Source organism: Vicia villosa, linkage group LG2 (assembly GCF_029867415.1).
Source record: "Vicia villosa cultivar HV-30 ecotype Madison, WI linkage group LG2, Vvil1.0, whole genome shotgun sequence".
NCBI classification, from domain to species: Eukaryota; Viridiplantae; Streptophyta; class Magnoliopsida; order Fabales; family Fabaceae; genus Vicia; species Vicia villosa.
This window is the reverse complement of record NC_081181.1, coordinates 92041953-92066932: the sequence shown is the minus strand read 5'-3', so window position 1 is coordinate 92066932 and position 24980 is coordinate 92041953. Positions and strand designations below refer to the sequence as shown.

The 24980-nt window shown below is 35.8% G+C and overlaps 2 protein-coding genes across 2 annotated transcripts; one reads left to right on the top strand and one right to left on the bottom strand.

Annotated features, from left to right (window-relative positions):
* The first annotated feature begins 13599 nt into the window (after window positions 1-13599).
* On the top strand, window positions 13600-14437 carry LOC131649586 (uncharacterized). The gene has a single exon (XM_058919340.1). The coding sequence runs from the start codon at window positions 13685-13687 to the stop codon at window positions 14435-14437; it is 753 nt and encodes a 250-aa protein (XP_058775323.1). The 5' UTR covers window positions 13600-13684.
* A 1054-nt stretch (window positions 14438-15491) lies between these two features.
* On the bottom strand, window positions 15492-18680 carry LOC131651638 (APO protein 4, mitochondrial-like). Its single transcript, XM_058921306.1, has 3 exons — window positions 18523-18680; window positions 18145-18419; window positions 15492-16754 (listed from the first exon to the last, which is right to left on the bottom strand). The coding sequence occupies exons 2-3, from the start codon at window positions 18408-18410 to the stop codon at window positions 16007-16009; spliced, it is 1014 nt and encodes a 337-aa protein (XP_058777289.1). The 5' UTR covers window positions 18411-18419; window positions 18523-18680; the 3' UTR covers window positions 15492-16006.
* Between the last annotated feature and the right edge of the window lie 6300 nt (window positions 18681-24980).

The window sequence follows — 24980 nt, the reverse complement described above, 5'->3', positions numbered from 1 at the left end:
CAAGAAGAAGAAACATATAGGAGATGGTGAGTATCTTGATGGGAGCTGGATATTTACATCAACTATGTGGAAGAAGAAGAAGAAGATGTATGTGATGCTTTGTTTTGTATGTTACATCACAACACTTGAAGACACCAGTAAAGATTAGTTTCAGACCTATCTGTTGAAGAGATGTTCAAGAGCTATTTAGAAGTTTCTTCTATTTCAAGGTACATGAAGTGGCAGTCTGGATCTTGTGTAGCAAGCAAACTAAGGATTCCAAATTTGGAAAGTGTGGCAGTTCCAAATGAAGAATGCTTCAGGTTAAGGACAATTATTCAAAACATCCTTATGTTGTAATTCTCAGGGGGAGTATGAAGTATGACAAGACATCAATCAGTGTAGGTGGTGGAACACTCAGAGATATTGATGAGATTTCAAGTCTGATAAACTAATGTCTTGCGTGATGTCACAACATCACTATATCTTGTTGGTTTGGAAAATTATCTAGAATCTAGCATGTGAAGGATGAAGAAGCAACATTAAGTCTGAAGTGACCGTTCTAACTTAATGTGGATTAGAATGAGCAGATTCTGCTCTTGGTGATGGTAACATGTTCTGGCAATTCGTGTTTACTTTCATGATGAAGACTTCAGTAGTGAGTATGACTATGAAGACAGAAGTTTGGTGAGATGATCAACATAGTTGTGGATAAAAAGGATTCTTCTAATTCTAATTGGAGAGTATGTTAATCATTATGAGAAACATCATATCAAGGAGGATTTCAAATTATCTTGGCAGACCATGATCAGAGTGCAACTTGGTAGGGTTATGATCAACAAGTGGAAGAAGTGGCAGTTCTTTATGTTGAGTCTGTGGCAACCTTTCTATGGAAGCATCAAGTGTCAAAGGGTTATTTGTTGATTATTTCAGGTGGAGATAAGGTGGTAGACTTGAATCTGTTGAAGAAAGAGATGTGGAGTTAGTTGAATGTACTGAACTGTTCAACTGTATCTTAATGTTATACAAGATGTTATAACATCTAAATTCTGATGTGAGTATCTTTTGTAAAGGAGTTACTTTGTAATAGTGAAGTGTGTCAGCTAGTTAGTTGGGCAGAGGGTGCGCTCTTGAAGATATGAAGATGCGTCTTATATTTTCCATTCATCATTACAAGTTTTCCTGTATGAAGCACAAATTATCTCAGATAGGGGGAGTGTCTTCTTAGTTCAAGATATAATTCTAGAAAATTATCTTGGTCTGTTATACTCTATCATCATAATGAAGGTGGTCCAAGTCAGCAGGAGCTTTTTCAACTTAGTTAGAGGAAGTTTCTTATGAAAAGGTTTATTTAACAAGATGTATCATTACAGTCAGTTTTTCTGGGAATGGTTGAATCTAACCATGTGCGTATGGTATCCACAAATCTTGAACTGTTTTAGTGGCTGCATGTCAACAAGTGTTGGAAGGCTCTTCACAGTTGCAGTATACAGTCTCAAGGTGATCAGAACAACAGAAGTCTATGACTAGTGAGTCAGTAAAGGAGTAGGAGGTCTATTACGTGGTTCATAGGATGCTTTGTCAAAGTCTCTTAAAGAATCTTAAGCTATGTGCTTGAGGGGTGAAAGAGGGACAATGTCTGACAGGATGTCATGACATAGTTAAAGACATTGATTCTGCAGAGTCAAACAAGGAAAAACTGCTTTGGAAAGAGTAATTGCTTTTAGAACTGTTTCCTAATTAATAGTTTGACCATTGAACAAGACCAAAGACTATCGTTACTTCTTATGATTCTCCAATGGCTATAAATTAGCATCTTCGCAGCAGGCTTCAGATATCAAATCTCTCAAAGATGTGTTTCGTGTGTGTTTGTGTTGGGTGCGTCCAGATTTGGTATTGCGATGGGTTCCTCTACCAAAATCTGTTCAGAATAACACAGGGTGGGGAAATCATGGAACTCTACCAATGGTGTTACAGCAATAACAACGAGAATGCGTCTTCTTATTCAGCCTTCGAGAAGGGAGACATTTTAGTTGTGATTTGTGTTCTGAGTTACAAGGGCTAGTTCTTGGAGAACTACAGTGGCAAGAACTGGTTTTTGTATCTTCTTCCTCATGTGCAGGGGGAGTTACAGGTTTTTCCATTGCATATTATGACATTGTATAAATCTTTGTCATATTATGGCTAAAAAGGGGGAGAGAGGCTGATGCTGATTTTGCCACTGTCAAAGAAACAAAGGTAGATTTGAAGACAGAAGTAGAAGCAGACTGAAGATGTTATGATGTGGTTCAGCCTGGTATCCTGAAAGTTGAAGCAGCTGCTCTTGGAGGTCAGCCTGTTATGATGTGGTTCAGCCTGGTATCCTGAAAGTTGAAGCAGCTGCTCTTGGAGTTAAATTGGAATTTTTATTTATGTTCAGTTTTAGCCACAATAAGCCAAAGGGGGAGATTGTTAGTGCTTTGCTCTGTATTATTGTCTTATTGGCATCCATGCTTGGCTAAAACATAATAGCAGCTGAATGTAATGTAATGTACTCTTGCAAATATTAAAAGAACAAAACAGGTACTGAAGCAAGATGTTACAAGGAATGTCATGACTTCAACCATGACATCGCGCCTGCAGAACTGAGGAAGGAAGATTCAGTTTGGTTTTAAAAGATACAGAATATTCTATGTGAATATTATGTAATCCTATGTGGCGCAGATTTAAAGGTCAAAGAATCAAGTCAAAATATTGAAGAATCAAATCTGAAGATTGAAGATTCAGCAGTTACTAATTTAGGAGATAAATTAGGTAAGTTATGATTAAAAGGCCTTGTTTGTAGCAGAAGAAATCTGCTGATTTGTAACAGCATGGAGTGCTGCGATTTTAAGCCCAAGTCCAACTAGGATCAGGTTATAAATAGGAATCTTTGTAGCCTTGTAAATCTAACGATCATAATGTAGTCATTAGGGTTTGTTGTGTAGGTGAACCACCTGGATTGTGGGATGGTCACTGATTTGTTCCTCGAAGCCTGTAGGCAAGAGGTATGTGTACTCACTCAGAAGCTGTGAAGCAATGAGTGTAGATGTGTCGTTTGATCGAAACTGTGAAGCAAGATCAAAGTGTGTATTGGAAGTGGATCTTCTACTTTGACTATTGTCAGTGTGTTATCACATGAGGTGATTGTTGGTGAGAAGCTGTCAAGCATAGGCTAGGGGCTGGAGTGCTTGGACATCACTGCGGTGATTGGGAGTGGAATGGGGATATTCCATATCTAGGGAGGACCTAGGTAGAGGGGTCATTGGGTTGTGATTAAGTGAGGAGGGGTAAACGGCGAGTTTAACTCTGAATTGATACTACTGATAGTGAACTTCATCCCTTGCTTGGTAGCCCCCAGAGTAGGTTAGTTAGAACCGAACTGGGTAAACAATTCTCTGTGTTATTTATGTTTCTGCATTGTTTATTTGTAAGTTTAGTTTGGATGTCATAACATCGTGCATGACATCAGTGTGTGATTTAATGACTGTGCTAATACAGAATCTCTGCAAAGCAGATTTGTTTATGTTAACTGAACTGATATGTGATCCCAACACTTCCAGACTTCTGGATGTTAGAAGTAATAAAAAATTGAGGGATCTGTATGTACTGCCTCAGCTAAGCTGATGACAGAAAAGATGTCGTGACATTGTGTATGACATTCTGAGTCTGTCTTACCAGAATTTCAGATTATTGTTTGGAAATTGAACTTCATTATCACTTTTAGGATGAGACAGTTATCGCTTTCTATGAGTCGGCCTCGTTGCCCTTGGTGTTACAGGAACCTTTTACAAATATCGTTCATGAGGATGACATCTTTGGTTTTTCGAATGTAGTTTTCACGATGAAGTCGACCAAGTTCTAGGCTTTGACGGTATTTTGTGGTTCATATGGGATGTTGAATCTAGAGAATTTAATGATCTTTTTTTCATCATGTTCGCTAGATTTTCTTCAAAAAGCACTTGCCTAATTAGGTGGTCCATCCTTGCTATAATGAGGTGCATCAGGAAATAGTGTCTCAAAAAATATTGTTTATGGGTACATCTCTTGTGTTAACCATAACAACGCGTGAAAAAAGACGATAACATACCTTGAAAAGAGAATGGAGAGAGAATAACGACCCACGAACGAGGAAGTAATAAAAGATTTAAGGCGTCAGAGCAAGCGAGCAAGAAAATGAACCCAGGAGGTGGGAGTAAATTTTGAATAACAAATTAAGGAAAATGGGCGCTTGATCAGGAACCATCCTTTTACAAGGAAATCAGACGCAAATCAACAGTCTAAATTAGAAGTTAAAGGAAGATACAAGGGGAGCAATTGTTCTAGGTTGTGTTAAATTGTAATTCCTTGTGTCGAAGTAGGTTGTTGCTCGAACATAAGGTGTGTCGAATAAATCTATCAAAGTGTGAAAATAGTTTGTTACACACAGATTTTATTAGATTTTATTTAGGTCTAAAATAGGTATTTTGGGCTTTTATGTTTTGGGCTTTGACTTGGGGAGAAAGCAAACCTAAAACTATAAATTGAGGGAGTAACCCCTATTTGGAAATAACTTGTATTCACAGAAGTTGCAGTTGCAAGTGAATAACAGAATTTTCACAGTTTGTGGGCAGAGAGAAACTCTGCAGAAAATACTTTCTTCTTCTCTTTTAATTTCCGCAAACCCTAATCCTACTTTTGTTCTTATTTTTCTTCATTGTCATCTTTAACGATAAGGAATTACTCAAAGGTTTGAGAGTATAATTCCAACATCTGGTATTAGAGCTCTGGTCAATCGATTCAAGGTAAGAAGAATGGTGATGGCAATGAATCATCCGAATGGGCATTTTCCAACAACACTACCAATTCTGAAAGGAGATAACTATGAGAATTGGTGCAAGTAGATGAAAGTTGTATTCTGTTGTCAAGATCTTTGGGATCTGGTAAAAGAAGGGATAGAACCGCTTGTAGAAGGTGCGAAGGTGGAATAAAAGGCTGCACATAAAGAATTGAAGAAGAAATATTATAAAGCTCTCTTTATAATCCATCAATGTCTGAGTCCAGATAATTTTGAAAAGCTTATTGATATAAAATCTTCAAAAGAAGCTTGGGAGATTCTTGAAAAATCTTTTGGAGGTGCAGAAAAGGTGAAAGAGGTGAGTTACAAACTCACAAGAGAACATATGAATTGCTTCAGATGGAAGATAGCGAAAGCATAACTGATTTCTTCACTAGGGTTACGAAACTAGTGAATCAAACCAAGACATGTGGAGAAGTATTAATAACAATAGCTGTTGTTTCAAAAATCTTGAGATCGTTGTCCCCTAAGTTCAACCACGTAGTGGTAGCCATAGAGGAATCGAAAGATTTGTCGAAATTAACAAAATAAGAGCTTGAAGGGACGCTTGAATCTCATGAAAAAATAATGGTTGAAAGAGTTGCAGGCAAGTCGAAGAGCGATGTGGCTTTGCAGGCTCAGTCAGCAATAGAAAAGAAAGGCAAAGTAAGCTGGACCGGAAATAAAGGTAGAGGTGGCTACAACAATTCGACTAGTCGAAATCAACAAGAAAGAATTTGGTCAATTGAGAGAAAACCCTCATATCAATGCAACAAAAGAGTTGGTGCTACAGGTAGAGGAAGAGGTGGTTGTCGAAAGCCTAACAAGAGTCACATTCAGTGTTTTAATTGTCAGAAGTATGGTCACTATTCGACAGCTTGTCCAGCAAAGAATGAGAGTCAAGAAAGAGATGCAAAATTTGTAAAACATGAAGAAGAAGAATAGATGTTGTTAATGGTCACAACAAGAGATGAAGATAAATTCAAGGACCAGTGGTACTTGGATTCAAGATGCTCATCACACATATCTGGAAGGAAAGATTGGTTTGTCAACATAAAGCCCTCAACGAAGAACATGGTGAAATTCGCAAATGACAATACCCTAGCAGCTGAAGGTATTGGTGATGTTATGATTACGAGGAGAGATGGAAAAAGGTCAGTAATCTCCAATGTGTTATATATACCGGGAAGGAAGAGCAACTTGCTCAGCATTGGGCAGTTTGTCGAAAAGAATTACATGGTGTCGATCAAAGACAAGATGATGAGAGTTGTCGACACAAGTGGCAGGTTGATCTTGAAGGCTCATATGTCTCAGAATAGAACCTTCAAGATTGAACTCAAAGTGATGGAGCATGAGTGCCTTGCAATTGCAGGTAGCAGAGATGAATGGATATGGCACTATCGACTAGTACATCTCAACTTCAAAGACATCAGAGACTTGAAAAGAAAGAATATGGTTTCAGGACTGCCATAAATCGACATTCCAAACGAGGTATATGAGGAATGTGTGCAGGCGAAGCAGCACAAGAATAGATTCAGCAAGGATGCGGGAAGCAAGTCGAAGGCAATCATTGATGTCATATACTCTAATGTATATGGACCAATCCAGGTGGATTCGAATGGAGGTAACAAATACTTTGTTACATTCATAGATGATTTTAATCGAAAACTATGGACTTACCTGATCAAGAAGAAAAGTGAAGTGATCAAGGTATTTGTCAAGTTCAAATCTATGGTCGAAAGAAAAAGTGGTCGAAAGCTCAACGTTTTGAGAACTGATGGTGGTGGAGAATATGTGTCGAAAGACTTCGACATGTTATGTGAGAAATAAGGGATTGTGGATGAGGTGGTGCCACCTTACACTCCATAGCAGAATGGAACTGCATAAAGGAAGAATCTAACCATCATGAATATGGTGAGAAGTATGTTGAAAGGCAAGCATTTACCTAAAGAATTTTGGGGTGAAGTAGTGTCGACTGCAACATACATTCTAAACAGATGTCCGACGAAGAAGCTAGAAGGAATTACTCTAGAAGAATGTTGGTCTGGTGTGAAGCCTAGCTTGAGTAATCTAAAGGTATTTGGATCTATAGCACATAGACATGTTCCAGATTAGTTAAGAAGAAAACTTGATGACAAGTCGAGTCAAATGATTCTTATAGGATATCATTCGACTGGAGGATACAAGTTGTTCGACCCAGTGAACAAGCAAGTAGTGATCAGTAGGGACATGATCATAGATGAGCTTAAAGAATGGGATTGGACTGAAAATGTCAAGAAGAATTCAGTGAGAATCTTTTATGACGAACCAGCTACTGAAGTCGAAAGAAAAGAAGTTCGACAAGAAGAAGTCAGAGGTGATGCAGGCCCAAACAGACCTCAGAGAACAAGACACATGCCTGCAAGGTTGCAAGAATGTGTGATTACATCAGATGATGTAGTTAATAATGAAGGTGAGCTGGTATAATACGCTTTCTACGCATATGTCGAACCTGTCAATGCAACTGAGGCATTGAAGGATTTGAAGTGGGTGAAAACTATGAATGAAGAATTGAAGTCCATTGAAGACAACCACACTTGGTCACTTGTCGAATTGCCTCAAGGCAAGAAGGCAATCGATGTGAAGTGGGTATATAAGGTGAAGTGTAATCCCAAAGGTGAAGTGACTCGACACAAGGAAAGGCTTGTGGCGAAAGGATTTCTTCAGAAGGAAGGAATTGACTTCGATGAGGTTTTTGCACCTGTTTCCAAGATCGAAACGATCAGGTTGGTTGTTAGTCTGACAATCATGAACAATTGGCACATGTGTCAGATGGACGTTAAATGTGCATTCCTGAATGGACCCTTAGACGAAGAAGTCTATGTTGCACAACCAGTTGGGCTTGTGAAACATGGCGAAGGGAGAAAAGTATACAGGTTGCATAAAGCCCTGTATGGACTGAAGCAAGCTCCAAGAGCTTAGAATAAGAAGATCGACAGTTTCCTAAGGGGAAAAGAATTTGTGAAGTGCACAACTGAGCATGGGGTATACGTAAGAATAAGCAATAGTGAATTGCTTATACTATGTCTTTATGTCGATGACTTGTTGATAACAGGTAACTGCAAGAAAGAGATCGAAGACTTAAAAGGTGATCTCAGCAAGGGATTCAAAATGTCAAATTTGGGAGAAATTTCATACTTCCTTGACATCGAATTCTACAAGAATAGTAGAGGCTTGATGATGCATCAAAGAAGATATGCAAGTGAAATTCTCAAGAGATTTGAGATGGAAGAATGCAATTCGACTTCGACACCTGCAGAGCCAAGACTGCAACTGTTAAAGGAATCAGATGAAAAGGATGTTGACCCAACCGAATACAGAAGACTTATTGGGTCATTGAGATACCTTTGTCACACAAGGCCTGGCTTAGCATACATTGTAGGTATGATAAGTAGATTCATGCAGAAGCCAAAGGTATCGCACCTAGCAGCGGCGAAGAGGATACTGAGGTATCTGAAAGGAACTCTCCACTATGGCATTCTGTTTCCTGCAGTTGATGAGGGAAAAGAATGTAAATTAGTGGGTTACACCGACTCGAGTTGGTGTAGTGATGTTGAGGATCGAAAATCCACAGTTGGTTATGTGTTTATGCTAGGTGGTGCATGTAACAGCCCGATTTTATTAGATATTTTATTTATTAGCTTATTTGTGTGTTTTATTAATTATTTGTTTATTTAATTATTATGTGGTATTACTAATTAATTGAAATATCTAATTATATGCATAGTTGTGTTTTATGGTTTAATTAGGCTATTTGTAGCATACTATGTATTGGGCCTAATTAATAATTGGATGGGTGGGTAATAATATAACTAAGCCCATTAAGAGAAAGATAGTAAGAAGAGGAAAACTAGGGTTTTAGAGATAACACAATTTGGGGAAAAGAAGAGAAGAGAAGAGAGGAGAAAGAACAAGAGAAGAGGAATTGTAGATTTCTTGAAGTTAGAAGGAGAAATTCAAGAGGTAAGGGTTTGAATCCAAGTTCTTATAGGTTTATATGATTGGGTAATGTTGTGTATGCTTTCTATTCTTCAATTTCATGAATTTAGAAAATGATAAGGTTTATGTGAAACCAATTGGATTTTGTGATTTGTTCATGTTCAATGTGTTGCATGGATGACCCATGGTTAGGAACCTTATATGTGTGCTAAATTTGCTTTCAAATGATGTATGGATTGTGTATGGGTTAATGGGTGTTGTATGAGGGGATTAGGGAAGAAAAATGGTGAAATCTGAGTTTTCATGCAGCCTGGGTCGACCTATGCAGAATCTGAGTCGACCTAAACAGTCCAGAATGCCAAAAATCTATTTTTCCTTCAGTTAGGTCGACCTAGAGAAGTTTTGAGTCGACCTAAATGAGTTTGCGTCGACCTAGGGGTTCAATTTTGAGCAGATTTTGTAAAGACCATAACTTTTGATTCGTAACTTCGTTTTATGCGTCGTTCGAAGCGTTAGGAAGCTAATGAGATTATCTATATGATAGGATAGAGTTGGTTGATGTTGAATGGTTTAATTTTAATGTTAATATATGGATAACATGTGATTACTTATGTGTGCATTATGAATTAATGACTTGTGGTTAATATTCATAGATGTGTTAAGTGATGTGATATCCATGATATGTTGGAATGAATATATGTATTTATATGTACTATTTGAATGTATTTTGTTGATAATGATCATTTAAATGTGTATGTATCGAGATGTGGATTGAATAAATGATAATGCTAGACTTGAATACATGTGATTGATTGATGTGTGTTAGTTGATGCATTGTTTGGAAGAGAAGTCATGTTGTGTAATGTTGTGCAAAGTTGTAGAGATGTGATTGTGTAGTTTAAGAGATAGAGAGATCGTCTTAAATGCATGAGTCTTATTTTGTTGCACACGTACACAAGCATGAGTCTTTGAAAGTGGCAATGTCGGGTAATCTCGCGAAGATTATTTGCTTGTCCCAAATCTAACGCCGAATGGGATTTGAAAGCTTAACGCCGTATGGAGCTTTGAGGTGGTTATCTATTCTATAGAGGAAAGACAATCGGCATGACCGGAAATGATAACGGATGGGATCCACATGCATATCGCATTGAGTCACACTTGAGTCGCACGTGTCGGTGTGAAATGTTGTTGTTGGTGTGATTTATGTGATATGATTTATGTGGAATGATGTTGGTGGATATGCGTATATGTGGATTTGTGATTCATTTGATATGAATAGTTGTTGTGTTATGAATGTGATATATGTGATTGAAACATATGTGATGTAGATGTGAATTTATATGTACTAATGATATATGTATATATGTGTGGATATGTGAATCATGTTTGATTGAGGATGATACATGTGTAAGAGAGGTGGTTACATGTATACTTGTAGTATTATTGATACGATTCCAATGATGTAAATATATTCTATGATGTTTTGTGAAATGGGATAGAGATAAATATGCGCATTTGGTGATATATGTTCATACTTGCGATATATCGGTGAATCTTATACATGACTATATATTTGGAAAAACATGTATATGTGATTATGTGATGATAACTTATATATTTAGAATATGATTATGTTTGAATTCAATTGTTACTTCGTGAATGTTGTCGAAAATGATATGTACTTAGAATCCACATGTTGGTGAAACATGATTATGTACATTGTTTAGAAATCATGTTAGATTATGTGGAATTGAATGAACTAAGTTGTATGACATGAATATGTGAATTTTGATTAATTGCATATGATGCATGTTTATGTGAAGAGTGATGAATTCTTGAAATGTATTCTTGATGTGTTTTACATTTCCCATATTATGTTTATCTATAAGAAGTTGAATTCTCACCCTTCTGTTTGAATGTTATCCTTTGTTGGTAACGTGCAGGTTTCGTGGATAGTGATGCTTCGAAGGAGGCTTAGCTTAGAGATTTATATCTTTGTAAGGTGTCGTGACTAAGTAGTCACTTGTGCTCTGGTCATATGTAACACATGGGGTTGATTTTATATTTTATGACTTGTGGATATAAGATATTTGTTTACTCGTACTGTATTTCGTATTTGAATACGTTATTTTGTTGATGAATGGCCTTGAGCCGAGATGTTGAGATATGGTGGATGATGTATGGGAATCATTCGACTTTACCATTTATTTGATAAGATGATTATTCCGATGTGATTTGCATGTTGTTTTAAATCCCGTGTTATTTGGAAATGACTATTGCATGTTTAAAGATAAAATGTTTGTTTTATTTTGAAATATGTGTAACGCCCTCGTGAGATGCATGCTTCTTTACTCTGATTTACGCAAATGTATGCCTTATTTGTTTAGTATAGAGTTGGGGGGTGTTACAGTGCACCAGTTGCTTGGAGTTCGAGAAAGGAACCAGTAGTGGCACTATCATCGTGCGAAGCAGAGTACATAGCTGCTTCTCTCTGTGTGTGTCAAGCAACATGGATGGTTAACTTGGTCGAAGAGATTACTATAAAGATCGACAGCATGTCAGCTATCAACCTGGCAAAGAATCCGATAGCACATGGTTGAAGCAAGTAGATCAAAATGAGGTTCCACTATCTTCGAGAGCAGTTAGCTAAAGAGAAGATGAATCTGGAACACTGCAGAGCTGCGAAGGGAGTGCTGGTCGAAATATTCCGAAGACTAAGAGCAATGATGAATGTAGATAGCTTAGACACAATGAATTAGATGGTATGTTAAATTGTAATTCCTTGTGTCGAAGCAGGTTGTTGCTCAAACACGAGGTGTGTCCAATAAATCTATCAAAGTGTGGAAACAGTTTGTTACACACAGATTTGATTAGATTTGATTTAGGTTTAAAATGGGTATTTTGGGCTTTTATGTTTTGGGCTTTGACTTAGGGAGAAAACAAACCTAAAATTATAAATAGAGGGAGTAACCCCTATTTTGAAATAACTTGTATTCACATAAGTTGCAGTTGCAAGTGAATAACAGAATTTCCACAATTTGTGGGTAGAGAGAAACTCTGCAGAAAATACTTTCTTCTTCTCTTTTAATTTCCGCAAACCCTAATCCTACTTTTGTTCTTATTTGTCTTCATTGTCATCTTTAACGATAAGGAATTACTCACAGGTTCGAGAGTCTAATTCCAACATGTCGGCCAAAAGCTCATTAAAAGAGTTCAATCATACACAAGTCCAATTAAGATTATCCAACATAAATAGTCAACATACGTGAGTTTCAATGGACACTTTTATGATCTCCATTTTTCACTATACTCATTTGGACTTTGTAACTGACTTGGGCCTTAGAGTGCTCATCTTGTAGGTCCACCTTGCGCTATTAGACTAGAGATCAACACCACCCATTCAAAGTCATACAGTCATCGATCAACATTAATTTTGATTCCATTACAGAACAAATGCTATATATTTTATCCTAAAAATAATACTAATATATGTATAGAAAGAACAACTTAATTAACTCTAATAATAATAATATAAAAATTACATATAATAATATTTAAATTAATTTAAAATGTAATGTATTGTCTTGTTATAATTGAACTGGTATTTAAATTAATTTAAAATATAATGTATTGTCTTGTTATAATTGAATTGGTATCCCTCACTTTTTATTAGAAATCTTTGTAGCTTATCTATATTAAAAAAATATATATATAAAAAAACAAAGGATGAAAAAAAGAAAATCGAGTATCATCTACTCATAATTATAGAGATTAATTTCTTAAATTAAAGAGGATCACAATAAGCGATAAAACTCTCTCAAAATATTTAACACTACTACATATTTAAAACTGAATTGAAGGACTTTTGATTAAACTTGAAGAGACTCTTCCCATCTACTTAAGAGACTCTTACCATCTCCTCTAAGTACTTTTGGGTCAAAACAATAGTCCAAACTGAATTGAAGGACTTTTGATTAAACTTGAAGAGACTCTTCCCATCTACTTAAGAGACTCTTACCATCTCCTCTAAGTACTTTTGGGTCAAAAAGTATTTTTGGGTCAAAACAATAGTCGCTAAATTTGTAGGAATTAAATCCAAACCAAAAATTTAAATAAAATAAGAAAAAATTATTATATTTGCAAAAACTATAAATATATCAAATCTATTTTTTTTATTAAAATTATATAGTCTATGTTTTATTTCATAATTGTAATTGACAATTAAAATAGATTAAAAAAATATTGACATATAATAACTGACTTTGAGTTGAATTAATTTTGTTTTAAAAATTGATTCTAATTTAAAACTAAAATTCATATCTTTTAGAATCTAAAAATTAGAAAATTTGGAGATACCAAGGGCAGCAATGAAATAAATGTTTCAGAAAAGAGAACGAGACGCCACAAACAAGATAATAAGATGCCACATACATGATTTTTAAATTTAAATTTATTATTAGTCTCACTTTTATATAAATGAATACAAATATAAATTACTTAACATTCAAATAAAATCAATTTTTTAACATTCAAATAAAATCAATTTTCGTGACAAGACATGCATATATCCGAGAATGCATGTAGACAATCACACAGAAAGGGGTGTGTTGTGGGTGATATTGAGTCCTACAAAGAGAATAAATATACAAGGCATGTGTCAAATACTCATCTTTTTTGGGTTTGAAAATACTCATATATTTAACATGATTTAAATCAAGTTATGCCCATTTGCTTTGATAATCTCATGAGCCTAACTAAAAGATTGAGTCGTTGTAGTTTGTTACTCACACATTGGACAAGTTGTTTGTACAAATTTTAAAAGTGCTCTCAAACTTTCAGTTCTTGTTTCCCTTTTTCCTATCCAAGAACATCAGGCTTCAACATAGTTCCATCATGAAAATTGTCATTGCCACAAGAGTTAATCAATTTTTCATTGAAGTGGGTGCCCAAGAAACAGTTGTTGAAATCAAAAGAAAAATAGAACAAATCCATGGTGTTCCAGTGGCTTACCAAATCCTAACAGTTTCTGGATGGGAACTAGTTGATGGATTAGACATGGAAGATTACCCAATAGTCACTGAAGGCACAAAAGTTGATCTCACCATCAAGCCAGGGGAGTCAGATACCATTAACTATAATAGCAAAATGCAAATCACAATAAAGTTTCCAGCTAAACGGACTAACATAGAGGTGGACCAGACCGATACCGTCCATAGCTTGAAGGAAAAAATTCACATCATTGATAGCGCCCCCATCAAAAGAATGTCGCTTTTCTTTTTGGGGAAGGAACTAGATGATGATTTTCGAAACCTAAATGAGTATGGTATTTGTGAATTTTCTGAAATTATTGTATTCCTCAGGACGACGCATCGGTCCAAAGAACCAGCAGCTAGGAAGGTTAGCTTTGTGGTACAAACTTCCACTAGTTTGCTTAATGCAGCCACCATTCCAATGGAGATGAGAGATATAAGCACTATTAATGACTTGAAGCAGCTGCTGCTATGCAGAAAAATTCTGCCAGTTGATGACTATCTCTTTATACACAGGCAGAGGATCATGCGTGATAGTTGTAGTCTTAGGTGGCATGGAGTTGAAAATGGCGACTATCTCTACGTGTTCAAAGGGACGGTTAGTCGCAGTGCCTGAGATTGAAGCTATCATAATAATTATGAATTTATTTGTCTTAGGTTGTTTTGTGCATTGTTTGTCATTTAGAATGGGAAGTTGAAGAACATTATACATTAAACTTCATTGTTTTACTCATAAACATACACATGTTTAAATTTTAAAAGAATTTTTTGTCTAGAAATTTTAAGATTTTACTATCTCAATATGTTATACCTGCTACTTATACAAATTTATGACTCTTCAAAATTAAATAGAATAAAAATAAAATAGTAATGATTCCATTAATGTAGACGCACATTTGTATTAACATCACTCAATAACTTTAATAGCCTCAGTAATCTCCAAAGAAAAAACAGAAAAGAACTATATCAGATAACAGTTCTTATTCATTAGATGCAAATATTCCTATTGGAACTGATGGGTTAGATGATTCACAATTTTGTGGGATTGTGGAAATGTTTTTAGATTTTCAATTCAATTGAATAAAAGTGATTGTAAAAAATTGTAACTTGCTGGCCCCTGCTGCTATCTTAGTCATTGTATATAACTGCTAAAAATACTTAGCGAAAAGCGAGAGATACATACCCCTCTAGGCCTGCCTAGCTATCGAATGCTAGACACGTCTCTCATATGTTAGTTCGCAGAATGACTCGATACATACCCCTAGGCCTGCCTAGCCATCGAATGCTAGACATATCTCTCATATGTTAGTTCGAAGAATGACTCATTCGGCTTTAGATTCACTGCCAATGATAAGCAAGCTGTTTAAGAATATCATCCCTATCCAATAAATTATTTGTCATAGCTTGCCTTTAGTAAAGTCTCCCCTAGATAAGTAACAAACGAAGGCAGGGTGTTTGCTTTCCATAATCCATCTCAATTAGAGAAGCACCTGGGCCTGGCTCTTAAAAGACCAAACATACAATTGAGACATGTATTTTATCACAATTTTCTTCATTGATTTGTCAATCGCCGTTCGTAATTCTACACTTTTCCCTCTTGAGTGCTTGTAATACTTTAGAGGATTAAAATATGCAAACTAAATAGTTGATAATCGGTAGAAAATAAACTCTTTAGTCAACAACCTAGTCTTTCTATTTTTGTGGTATCTCAAGAAAAATGAAATCTCAGCAATAAACCGCCATTTATTAGCAGCAATGAATTTTTTACAAACATTTACAACAATGTAGTATCTCCCATGTTGATACTTCTACCAATTATTGGACTTAAGATTCCTCAAGGATCACAAATAATGTAAAAGGAAAAATACCTGGAATGTTTGACTGGATAGAACATTAAATAACCTTTTTCAGATCTGAAGAGTGGGTTCATTAAATCCAGCAAAATATAAATTTAGGGATTCTAATTTGCTCTGCAGAAATACTTTGATTTTGGGAGATACAAGATATGGGCGGGAGCAAAATTTCTTTCTGTAACCAACCGATGATCAGGCACAAAGATCCATAATCAGATATCCCAGACAATTTCAAATTATGCAGGAAATTGCAGATGAAAACAATATCATCTCAGATTTCTTCCCCAAATGATAGAGTGGCTGATTATGGTTTTAAGTTGTTGTTTGAACCTCTAATGCCCCTGTAAAATCTTATAATTGACAGGACCAGACAAACCTTGCACTTTCATCATAATATTATACTTTGCGGGCGCAATGGCACCGGCTTTCGTGCACAAATCCAGAACAGCTGGAACACGTCCATAGAAGTCTCTTCCTTCATTCACAAGTACAGGAGGATCATGAGGCCTTCGTCTCCATACAATCTTTGGGGGCACTAAATTATCCACATTAGCTTTCGTCCAAAAATGACCTCCTTTCCAACTCTCATACTTGAACACTCCACAGAGCCTAGCTTCATGGCCAGACGGCCCCACATGAACCTCTGAACAATATTTACAAACTTTTACTGGATATACCAGCAACAATTTCTCCATCCCAGACCTGAGAGTCTCCCAAGCTTCTAAAGTGTTCTTTGCTATTAAAGCGAGATCATTCGGTGACAAAGACTCGGTACCATCGACATTGCCATTAGTAGCCTCCAAGTTCCAACTACTTGAATTAAGATTTTCATCGTGCGGATCAGCCCCTGCTTGCCAGCATAGTTCGACAACAGCTGGGATGCGATCAAAGTCAAACCTTTGGCTATGCCTAATAACACTTTGGAACATGTTGTTAAGGTGAAACGTCTCAACAGGAACAAGTATATCATTCAAGCCACCTTTGACCCATTCATGAACCCTGTTCTTGGCACGGTGCTTGTAACCCCAGCAAGTTGGAATTAAATGTCCCTGCTCACCGATATATATCTCTGGACAAAATCTGTAATTGCACAACATAAGGAGAAAATAACACAGCTATCAATAATTTGAGCTAACAACACGAGAAGACCACAAGTAGAAGTAAAATACAAGTTGCTTAGTGACCACACTGGTTCAAAGTCTGTTGCTAAAATAATTATTGACAGTTATTAAATGGTTAAAGATCAAAAGCTGAAAAGTACTCAAGAAAAAAGCTTAATTAGTTTATATAGAAATTACTAACTTGTGATTTAGGATGACATTCATAATTTAAAAAGCACCGGTAAAACAAGTACAAGTCTTTGCTTACTGCTGACCAGACTAATGCTGTCAATCTTATGTTTTCTCACCAAGAAAACCTTTTCAGATTTTTCTTCCCCCAGTTATTTTACTACCTAAATGGAAATATGAAACCAAATAAAAAGTTTTAAAACATACCGTTTGGAAGTTGGAGGAGAGGAGGGGGAGCTTTGGAGGGAGAAGAGTAGAAGGAAAAATAGATAAGCTATTTTCCTTTTTTTGAGTGTTTTTGTATAAAATTATAGATGAATACTCAGGATTAATGTATTTTTAATGATGAGAGTGTTATAACAACATAGATTAGATTTGGAGGATTTATCCAAGCCTTACAAATTCCTCCACCAATACAATTTTTTAGTTCTTCCAAATTAAAAGGATTTTGTATTATGGAGAGAAAAACCCAAAGTCCTCCCCTCCCAGAACCCTCCATTCTTTCCACTTCTTCCTTCCTTTTTTTAAAATCCTTTACTCCCCTCCTAAACTCTCAAACAGAGCATAAGTGATAACAAGATTACAACTTCTTTGCACCGAAATATTTTTCAATTATCCCTAAGAGTATAATTATTTATAATATAACAGCATAACAAGTTAAGAACACATATACAGAGTAACACAGTAAAGTATAAAAACAAACACCAAGATTTATTTGGATAAACAAATTAATCAAGAATTTATATATAATCACCTATCACATTAGTGCTTGTATATAATTCATTTCTAAAACAAAAGACAAAATATAGTCTAACTATTTTATATAAGCTATAAGTTGTTTTCATAAACTACAGTGGAGCAAACTCTTCTAGACTCCGACAACCTGTCGAAGCAAAATTAAATCCCGATTGGAAGCGGTACCCACAGTTAGTGTCACCTTTTAAGTTGAGGGATCATTTGAGAAGCCAATAGAAAGTTTTCAAAAAAGATTATCAATTTCTCCTAAGTTTAAGGATAAGCTATCCTATGTCGTCTTAGAAGTGATTATATTAATCGATAAGCTCAAATAAATCACTCCAACTTTGAGCCAAAATTATAACAAAAAATCACTAATAAAAAACAGAAATACAATACTTTTTGGATGAAACAAAAAATAGGTGTAATGAAAAATCAAAACTCACTTGCAAGCCATGAGAGGTAATGAATTGAGGAGAGTTGAAACACCATGAACGAGAATATTCCTAGCAAGCAAAACCTCATTGGCAACAGGAACCATGGAACGAACAGGGTAAAGTCTGGCACGTTTCTCAATTCTCTTGAGAATCATGGGTCGGAGTTTCCTCAAGTCCACTTTGGTAGCATAGAATCTACCGAAGCTCCCAAAGCAATAGCCACCCAATTTTTCGTATAGAAGAAGATCGTTCAAGAACATCTTTCTGAAAGCCATTGAATGATCCTGCAATGAAAAATAGTAGAAAATTTGAGATGAGGTCATAGGGGCATTTCATCGAACAGATAGATGGCATTGTTAAAAGTGAATGTAGGTGATTATTATTGACCTTGTCAAATACACAACAATGGTTAGGGCGCGGTTAAGGCGCGTCTGCAACAGTGGTAGTCTGTATTTGAGAGATGAGTGGGAGGGGGTTGATGAACAAGAATATGCAGAAAGGAGAGATGAACACGGTCTGATTATTGTTTCTTAGGTTTTTCGAGTTTTTCTTTATTTTATGTTCGTTTAATTAAATTAAATAAATGTTTTGATATTATGGTGAAGGGGTGGCAAAAGCAAAACGGGTCGCCCGCCCAGTCTTATGGCCGTCAAGTAAAATGGACATAAAAGTCATGCTGATCCCGCAAAGATGACGGGCGGCGGATTTATCCGCCTATTTTTATTTATATTTTTTTAATAGATTAATAGACTTTTTTTACCTTTTAATTAAATTTTTCTCTTATTTTTTAAAAGAATTTTTTCTAAAAGCAACTTTTTAACAAATTTACTTAAAAAAATATTACATATATTTATAAATAAATGTATAAAATAAACCATCAAGAATTGCAATTACTAGAATTAACTAAAAAAAGAGTGAGCTTTGGAGGAGGGGCAGGCTTTGGCGGGCGGCGGACTTTGGCGGGGCGGGTTTTGGCAGGGCGGGCTTTGGCGAGCGGCGGGCCTAAAATCCCAACCCAACCCGCCATTTTTTGGCGGGTGCGTGGGTCACGACCCGTTTTGCCACCCCTAGTGAATATAAGAAGAATTTAATTTCATAATGCCATTTTTATAAGTAAAACTAGTAATATACTTGTGCGTCCGCACGGTAAAAGTTTAGTAGTGTAAAATTATACTGCAAATTGAGAATTATGTGTATGTATGTTTATTTGTTTAGAATCTTATTAGTTGTGTCCTATGACACTTCATAAAGTATTTTATTCATATTTTCAACATTAAAGACAAGTGCAAATGAGTGATAGTTCAACAACCACTAAATAACAAATTATCTTGAGAGTAAGAATGAATCGGTTCTTCAATCATATTACAATGAAAAGATTGAAATACATATTAATATTTAAAATATTTCATCATTGAAAAGGTCAACTTATATATGTCTTTTTGTCTAGATCTAACTTATCATGTCTAATGTCACTTTATCAAGTACAAATTAGCATTTATACATGTTTTGTTGCTTGGATCTAACTTGTTGTGTCCATAACATTAAGGACAAGTGCAAAATTATATTTAGTAAAATATAATATAATTTTGAGATAGATATTGTAAAAATCATAACAAAGCTAAATAATTATTTTATATAGCAATGGATATATATAGAATTGTCATTCATTTTTGTATTTATATATAATTGTTAATTAAAATAAAATAGGTATCGTGTTGATAGTATCCCGTAATAAAAATAAAAAATTTTGACATTTGAAAATAAGAATTTTGTGTCTCAAACAAAGATAATTGTTAATTAAAATAAAATAGGTATTTTGCTGATAATGCCCCGTGAAAAAAAAAATTGACAATTGAGAATAAGAATTTTGTGTCTCAAATAAAGATAATTGTTAATTAAAATAAAAAAGGAATTTTGTTAATAGTGACCCGTGCGTAAAGTATAAATTTTGACATTTAAAATAATTTTTTTAATAATTATGAATATATTTTCAATAATTATAAAATAATAATGTTTTTGGTTGAGTAAATTTTTACGTGTTTTTCTTCGTTCCATTATAAAAAGATTCAATTTATTAATTATTTATGTTTAGAAAAATAAAAAGGAAAAAGAAAATTAAGGGAGAAAAAATTAAAATGAAAGTGAAAATATTTGAGAGAGAGAGAGAGAGAGGCAAAAAGTGAAACATGTGAAGTGAAAGTGAGACAAAGGAAAATTCAATGGTCAATACCCGTTACGTTTGAGCATTTGTTTGAAAGGTTGGAATATTAGATTGATTATGAAAAGACAAAGCAACACTTTTGGCATTATAAATTTTGATTCAGCAACATGAGTAACTTTCCCATTCTTGATTCCCTCTTCAAGTCTCTGGCCAATGGTAACCAAGTCAGTGAAGTTTGAGGATACACTTCCAATAATCTTCTCCCAAAATAAGGGTGAGAGAGTGTCCATAAACATGTCAGTCAATTCCTTTTCAGCTAAAGGTGGCTCCACTTGAGAAGCTAGCTCTCTCCAGCGTTGAGCGTATTCTTTGAAAGATTCTTTCTCTTTCTGAGACATGCTTTGCAGTTGTCGGTGATCAGGTGCCATGTCCAAATTATACTTATATTGTTTCATGAAAGCATCAGTCAGATCTTGGAAGCAATGAATGTGACTCTTCTCAAGTCCCATATACCATTTCAGCGAAGCTCCACTTAAACTATCCTGAAAGCAATGGATGGGCAATTTGTCATTCTGGGTATAAGCATCCATCTTGCGGTAGTACATGGTCAAATGGATTCTTGGGCAAGTATTCCCTTTATACTTCTCAAACTCAGGAGTCTTGAATTTTGCAGGCAAGACAACATCAGAAACCAAACACATGTTTTCAGCAGCAACCCCAAAGTAATCATTTCCTTCCATAGCTCTAAGTCTCTTTTCTAAAATCTGATACTGCTCTTTAACATCTTCAATATCTCCAGCATCTCCTTGACTTCCATTCTGGGAATGGGCAGCTTGATATTCAAACAGAGGATTCACATAAGCAGGCTGAGCAATAGTGTGCACAATAGGCTGAGATTCAGTCATGATAGGAGCACGAAAAACTTGGTTTGAAGCTTGACCAATCACAAGTTGCGAAAATTGACCAATACCAGGAGTCTTCTCATATGGAGGAGTGTAACCAGGTGGCAAACCAAACTCAGGCCATGTAGAAGGTTGTTGTTGAGTAGGTTGAGGGTCAACATCAGCACTTTGGACTTCAACAATGATAGTCTTCTGAGGCGGTTCTCCTCTAGCAATCAAAACTTGCAGCATTTCTATTAGCTTGGTCATGCCTGACTTCAATTCATCAATTTTCATTCTGACCTCTGCATTTTGTTGCTCTTGGTATTCCATTCTCAATCTGACGTTGGCTCTAGTTCCGTACTTGTGTGGAGGAATCAGCTTGACGGTAGACAGACAAACTCTGAAGATGGAGACAGACAAGGATAAGTTTTCTAGACAACCTGGATGTATGTATGCAAATGATGCAATTGTTGTTGTCGCTTTTTATTTATTTGATTTTCAAGGAATTTCAAGTTATTAAGTTGTAAATGTCAAAGCATGAAGGAAGTAAATCCTAGATTGGATCAAAGCTTTGATCAAGTTATCATCAAGATCAATCATCCATTTTAGTGGATTAGGGTTTTCACCCTATCAACACCCAAGATCCATTGAGTTTGATGAAACTTATGATGTTTAGAAAGAAAGACCTATGAGTTCCTTGGAATTCAAAGGAATGCATGGTTTATGGTTTATGCATCAATCACAATCAAGGTCACACATGGTCGCATGAACAAAGTTCAAAGGTTCGACGTCACGAGCATAGAGTCAAGGTTAAGAACCACCCACAAAGGTATGTACTAGGGAATTTTGTACCTACCGAACGGGTTCTACAAAGGTTCCCAGAGTTTTCAATTTTCTATCGGATACTACCGGCTCGCACAATTGCTCATGGGAGCCAATAATATTCCTAAAAAGACCTCGTCTGAGCGTAGCATCGCATGACAACAAGCTCAAATTGGTACTTGAACTTGTTTCTGCGCTACATCCTAAAAAGGTTTAGATGGGTTAAAAGGGTTCTAGGTCATTCAGCTTCTACGGACACTCACTATTGAAAGTAATAGCGTTCTTATGATGGCTCGTAACAACATCTACTACCTTCCATGAGGCCTCCACTGATTGGGGCTCCACCATATGATGCTCATGTTAAGGATTGCTCCTGACATGCAACTATTGGTCTTACCACCTCCTATCTCAAGTTACTCACAAAAGTCCGGGTTAGGAATTTATCTCATCACAGAGGAACCATCGAGCACCAAAAAGAAAAGAAAAAACAAACAAAGCACACAATAATATATACAGATAAAAACACACAGATAAACAAAAATAGGCTTAACAAACTTAAAACTGGTTCCCCAGTGAAGTCGCCATTTTTTCTGTAGCGGGGAAAATCTGATATCGAAGCCATTAGTTGACTCGACTCAATATTTCAATGAAAGTCGCCACCGCGATTTATTGTTTCCAAAGGAAATGGGAAAAGAACGAAATAAAAGCCAAAGTTTAAAACAAGAAAGAGATCATAGGTACGGGTGTTGATTATACAAGGGGGAGGTTTTAAGCACCCCTCATATCTGTGGTACTCCACATGAACCTTTTTGAAAATCTGTGTTTATTAAACGACATTGTGCGCAAAAGAAAGGTTTGTTTTAAAACAAAGCTCGGAAAGACGTTAAGCCTTGTGCCTATATACCTCCTCGGTGCAATGGAGAAGTCAGAGCTAATGTAGTTCCGCTTAAAAGGGAAAAGGTTTTTTTAAAAGGAATAAACACTTTATCATCGTCGGAGAGAATACTCAACCATTGATCTTGATCATGAGAACAAATGGATTCTTTGCATCACAAATGAAAGAAGGACTCCAACTCGGATAAAATCAACGAGTATGCCACTAGCTCTCTCACGTGGAAAAGATTCCATTATATCAATCAATTTCAAAATCGTGGGGTATCGCAACTCACTACAACAATTAATTGTATCTAAACTTTTGACGAAAAGCCACTAAGGGCAAAAGATATTTTTTAAATAAAAGGTTTTAAAAAGGTTGCAAACATAAAAAGATTTTGAAAAAGGGAGAAGATTTTGAAAATCTAAGAAGGGGAGGAGATGAAGAGGCTATCCTAGTGCATAAAATAAAAGCTAAGGAAAGAACGATCTAACCAAAAAGAAGCCAACGCTTGACATTAAGAGTCAAGGTAGATTTCCCATCCTTTGGACTATCGACACTAATCCAACACATTACCACTTGGGGATCCAGATGAACTTATTGATTTTAGCACAACTTTGCATTAAGCACATTAAAATTCTGACAAAAACCGGGCAGAGTAACAGCTGTTTTCGGGTAAAATCCTTATCATGACGCCTTGGAATTAACCATCAAGGACTTTAGAGGAAATACCTGCACATACAAACAGACAACAATCCAATGCCAGAAAGACAGAATAACACCAGAGTAACAACAGAATAACAGGGTCCAGAGGTACTAAGTCCAACAAGTCCATGTCTCCAAAATGCTCGGGATAGTAACCTATAATCCATAGGGAGCCTTATGTGTTTTTTAGATTTCAATTTGTTTATTAATGTTTTAGCGCAAAAATAGAGTATGGTCCAAGTGGGTAAAAGGAAAATAGCGGAAACATAAACAAAGCGTCCAAATGGACAAATAGAAAATGGCCGAATATAAACGTCCAAATGGACAAAGAGAAAATGGCGGAAACATAAACATGATGAAATGATAAAAATAAAGCGTAAAGCGAAATATAAAGAGCAATATAATAAAGTGCGGAAATTAAAGTCAATTGTTAGATGTTAAAGATAACCATCTTGAAACTTGTCAAGTATGTTATAAAAGCTAGTAATGAAGATCGATGGTGAGTGAAGGAAGTTTTCGGATTTAAATTCAATGGAAATTTATCAGAAGCTTGATAAAATCATAGCGACTACACGATAAAATTCTGTAATTCTTAAATCAACCGCATATAATTCTCTTTCATGTTTGATCTTTTTATTCTGGACACAAAATATTGCGCTATGTTAAGCAGATCGCCAAGTGATTTATGTAGAAATCACCCTACAACGAGACCGGTCAAAACTTTGTGTGCTAATGCATGCGAGAGAAACGATATATAGATCACTCTCCGAAAGCAATACCGCACGAAAAGAAAATAGATAGCGATCTCGTCTTTACCAAGAATCCATAAGAATTTTCAAGGTATCAAAGACTTTCATTGATCAAAATAAAAAAGGTAAAATATGGAACCACACTCAAAAGCTCCTTCAATCTCTAAGCTCAATCACTTAATATTACGGATTCGGATTTTCATCCTATCGACGCCCTAAGTCCATTGATATTAGAGAGGAATTAGGCCTCTAATTTGTGATTCAAAGAAAATATCAAAAGAATGGAGTAGAAGAAGAGTTAAAACCAAAAACAAGTTTAAAATGAAAAAAAAAAAAAAACAAAAGCTGCCAGGAAATTGATTTACCTCTGCAGGAAATCAATTTCCTGGGTGTGGAAATCGATTTACCTCTGTAGGAAATCGATTTCCTGAGTGCAGTTTTCACATCTGGCGCAAAAAACAGAGTGGAAATCAATTTCCCTCTGTAGGAAATCGATTTCCTGTGCGCAGTTTTCAAAAAAACAGCATTAGGAAGCATAAAACTTTGTTTAAGCAAAAACACAAACACCTTATGATCTCATATATCAATGTGCACGAATTTTTCATCAAATCTTCACCAAATATCACCAACATAGCATCAAAGATGCATCA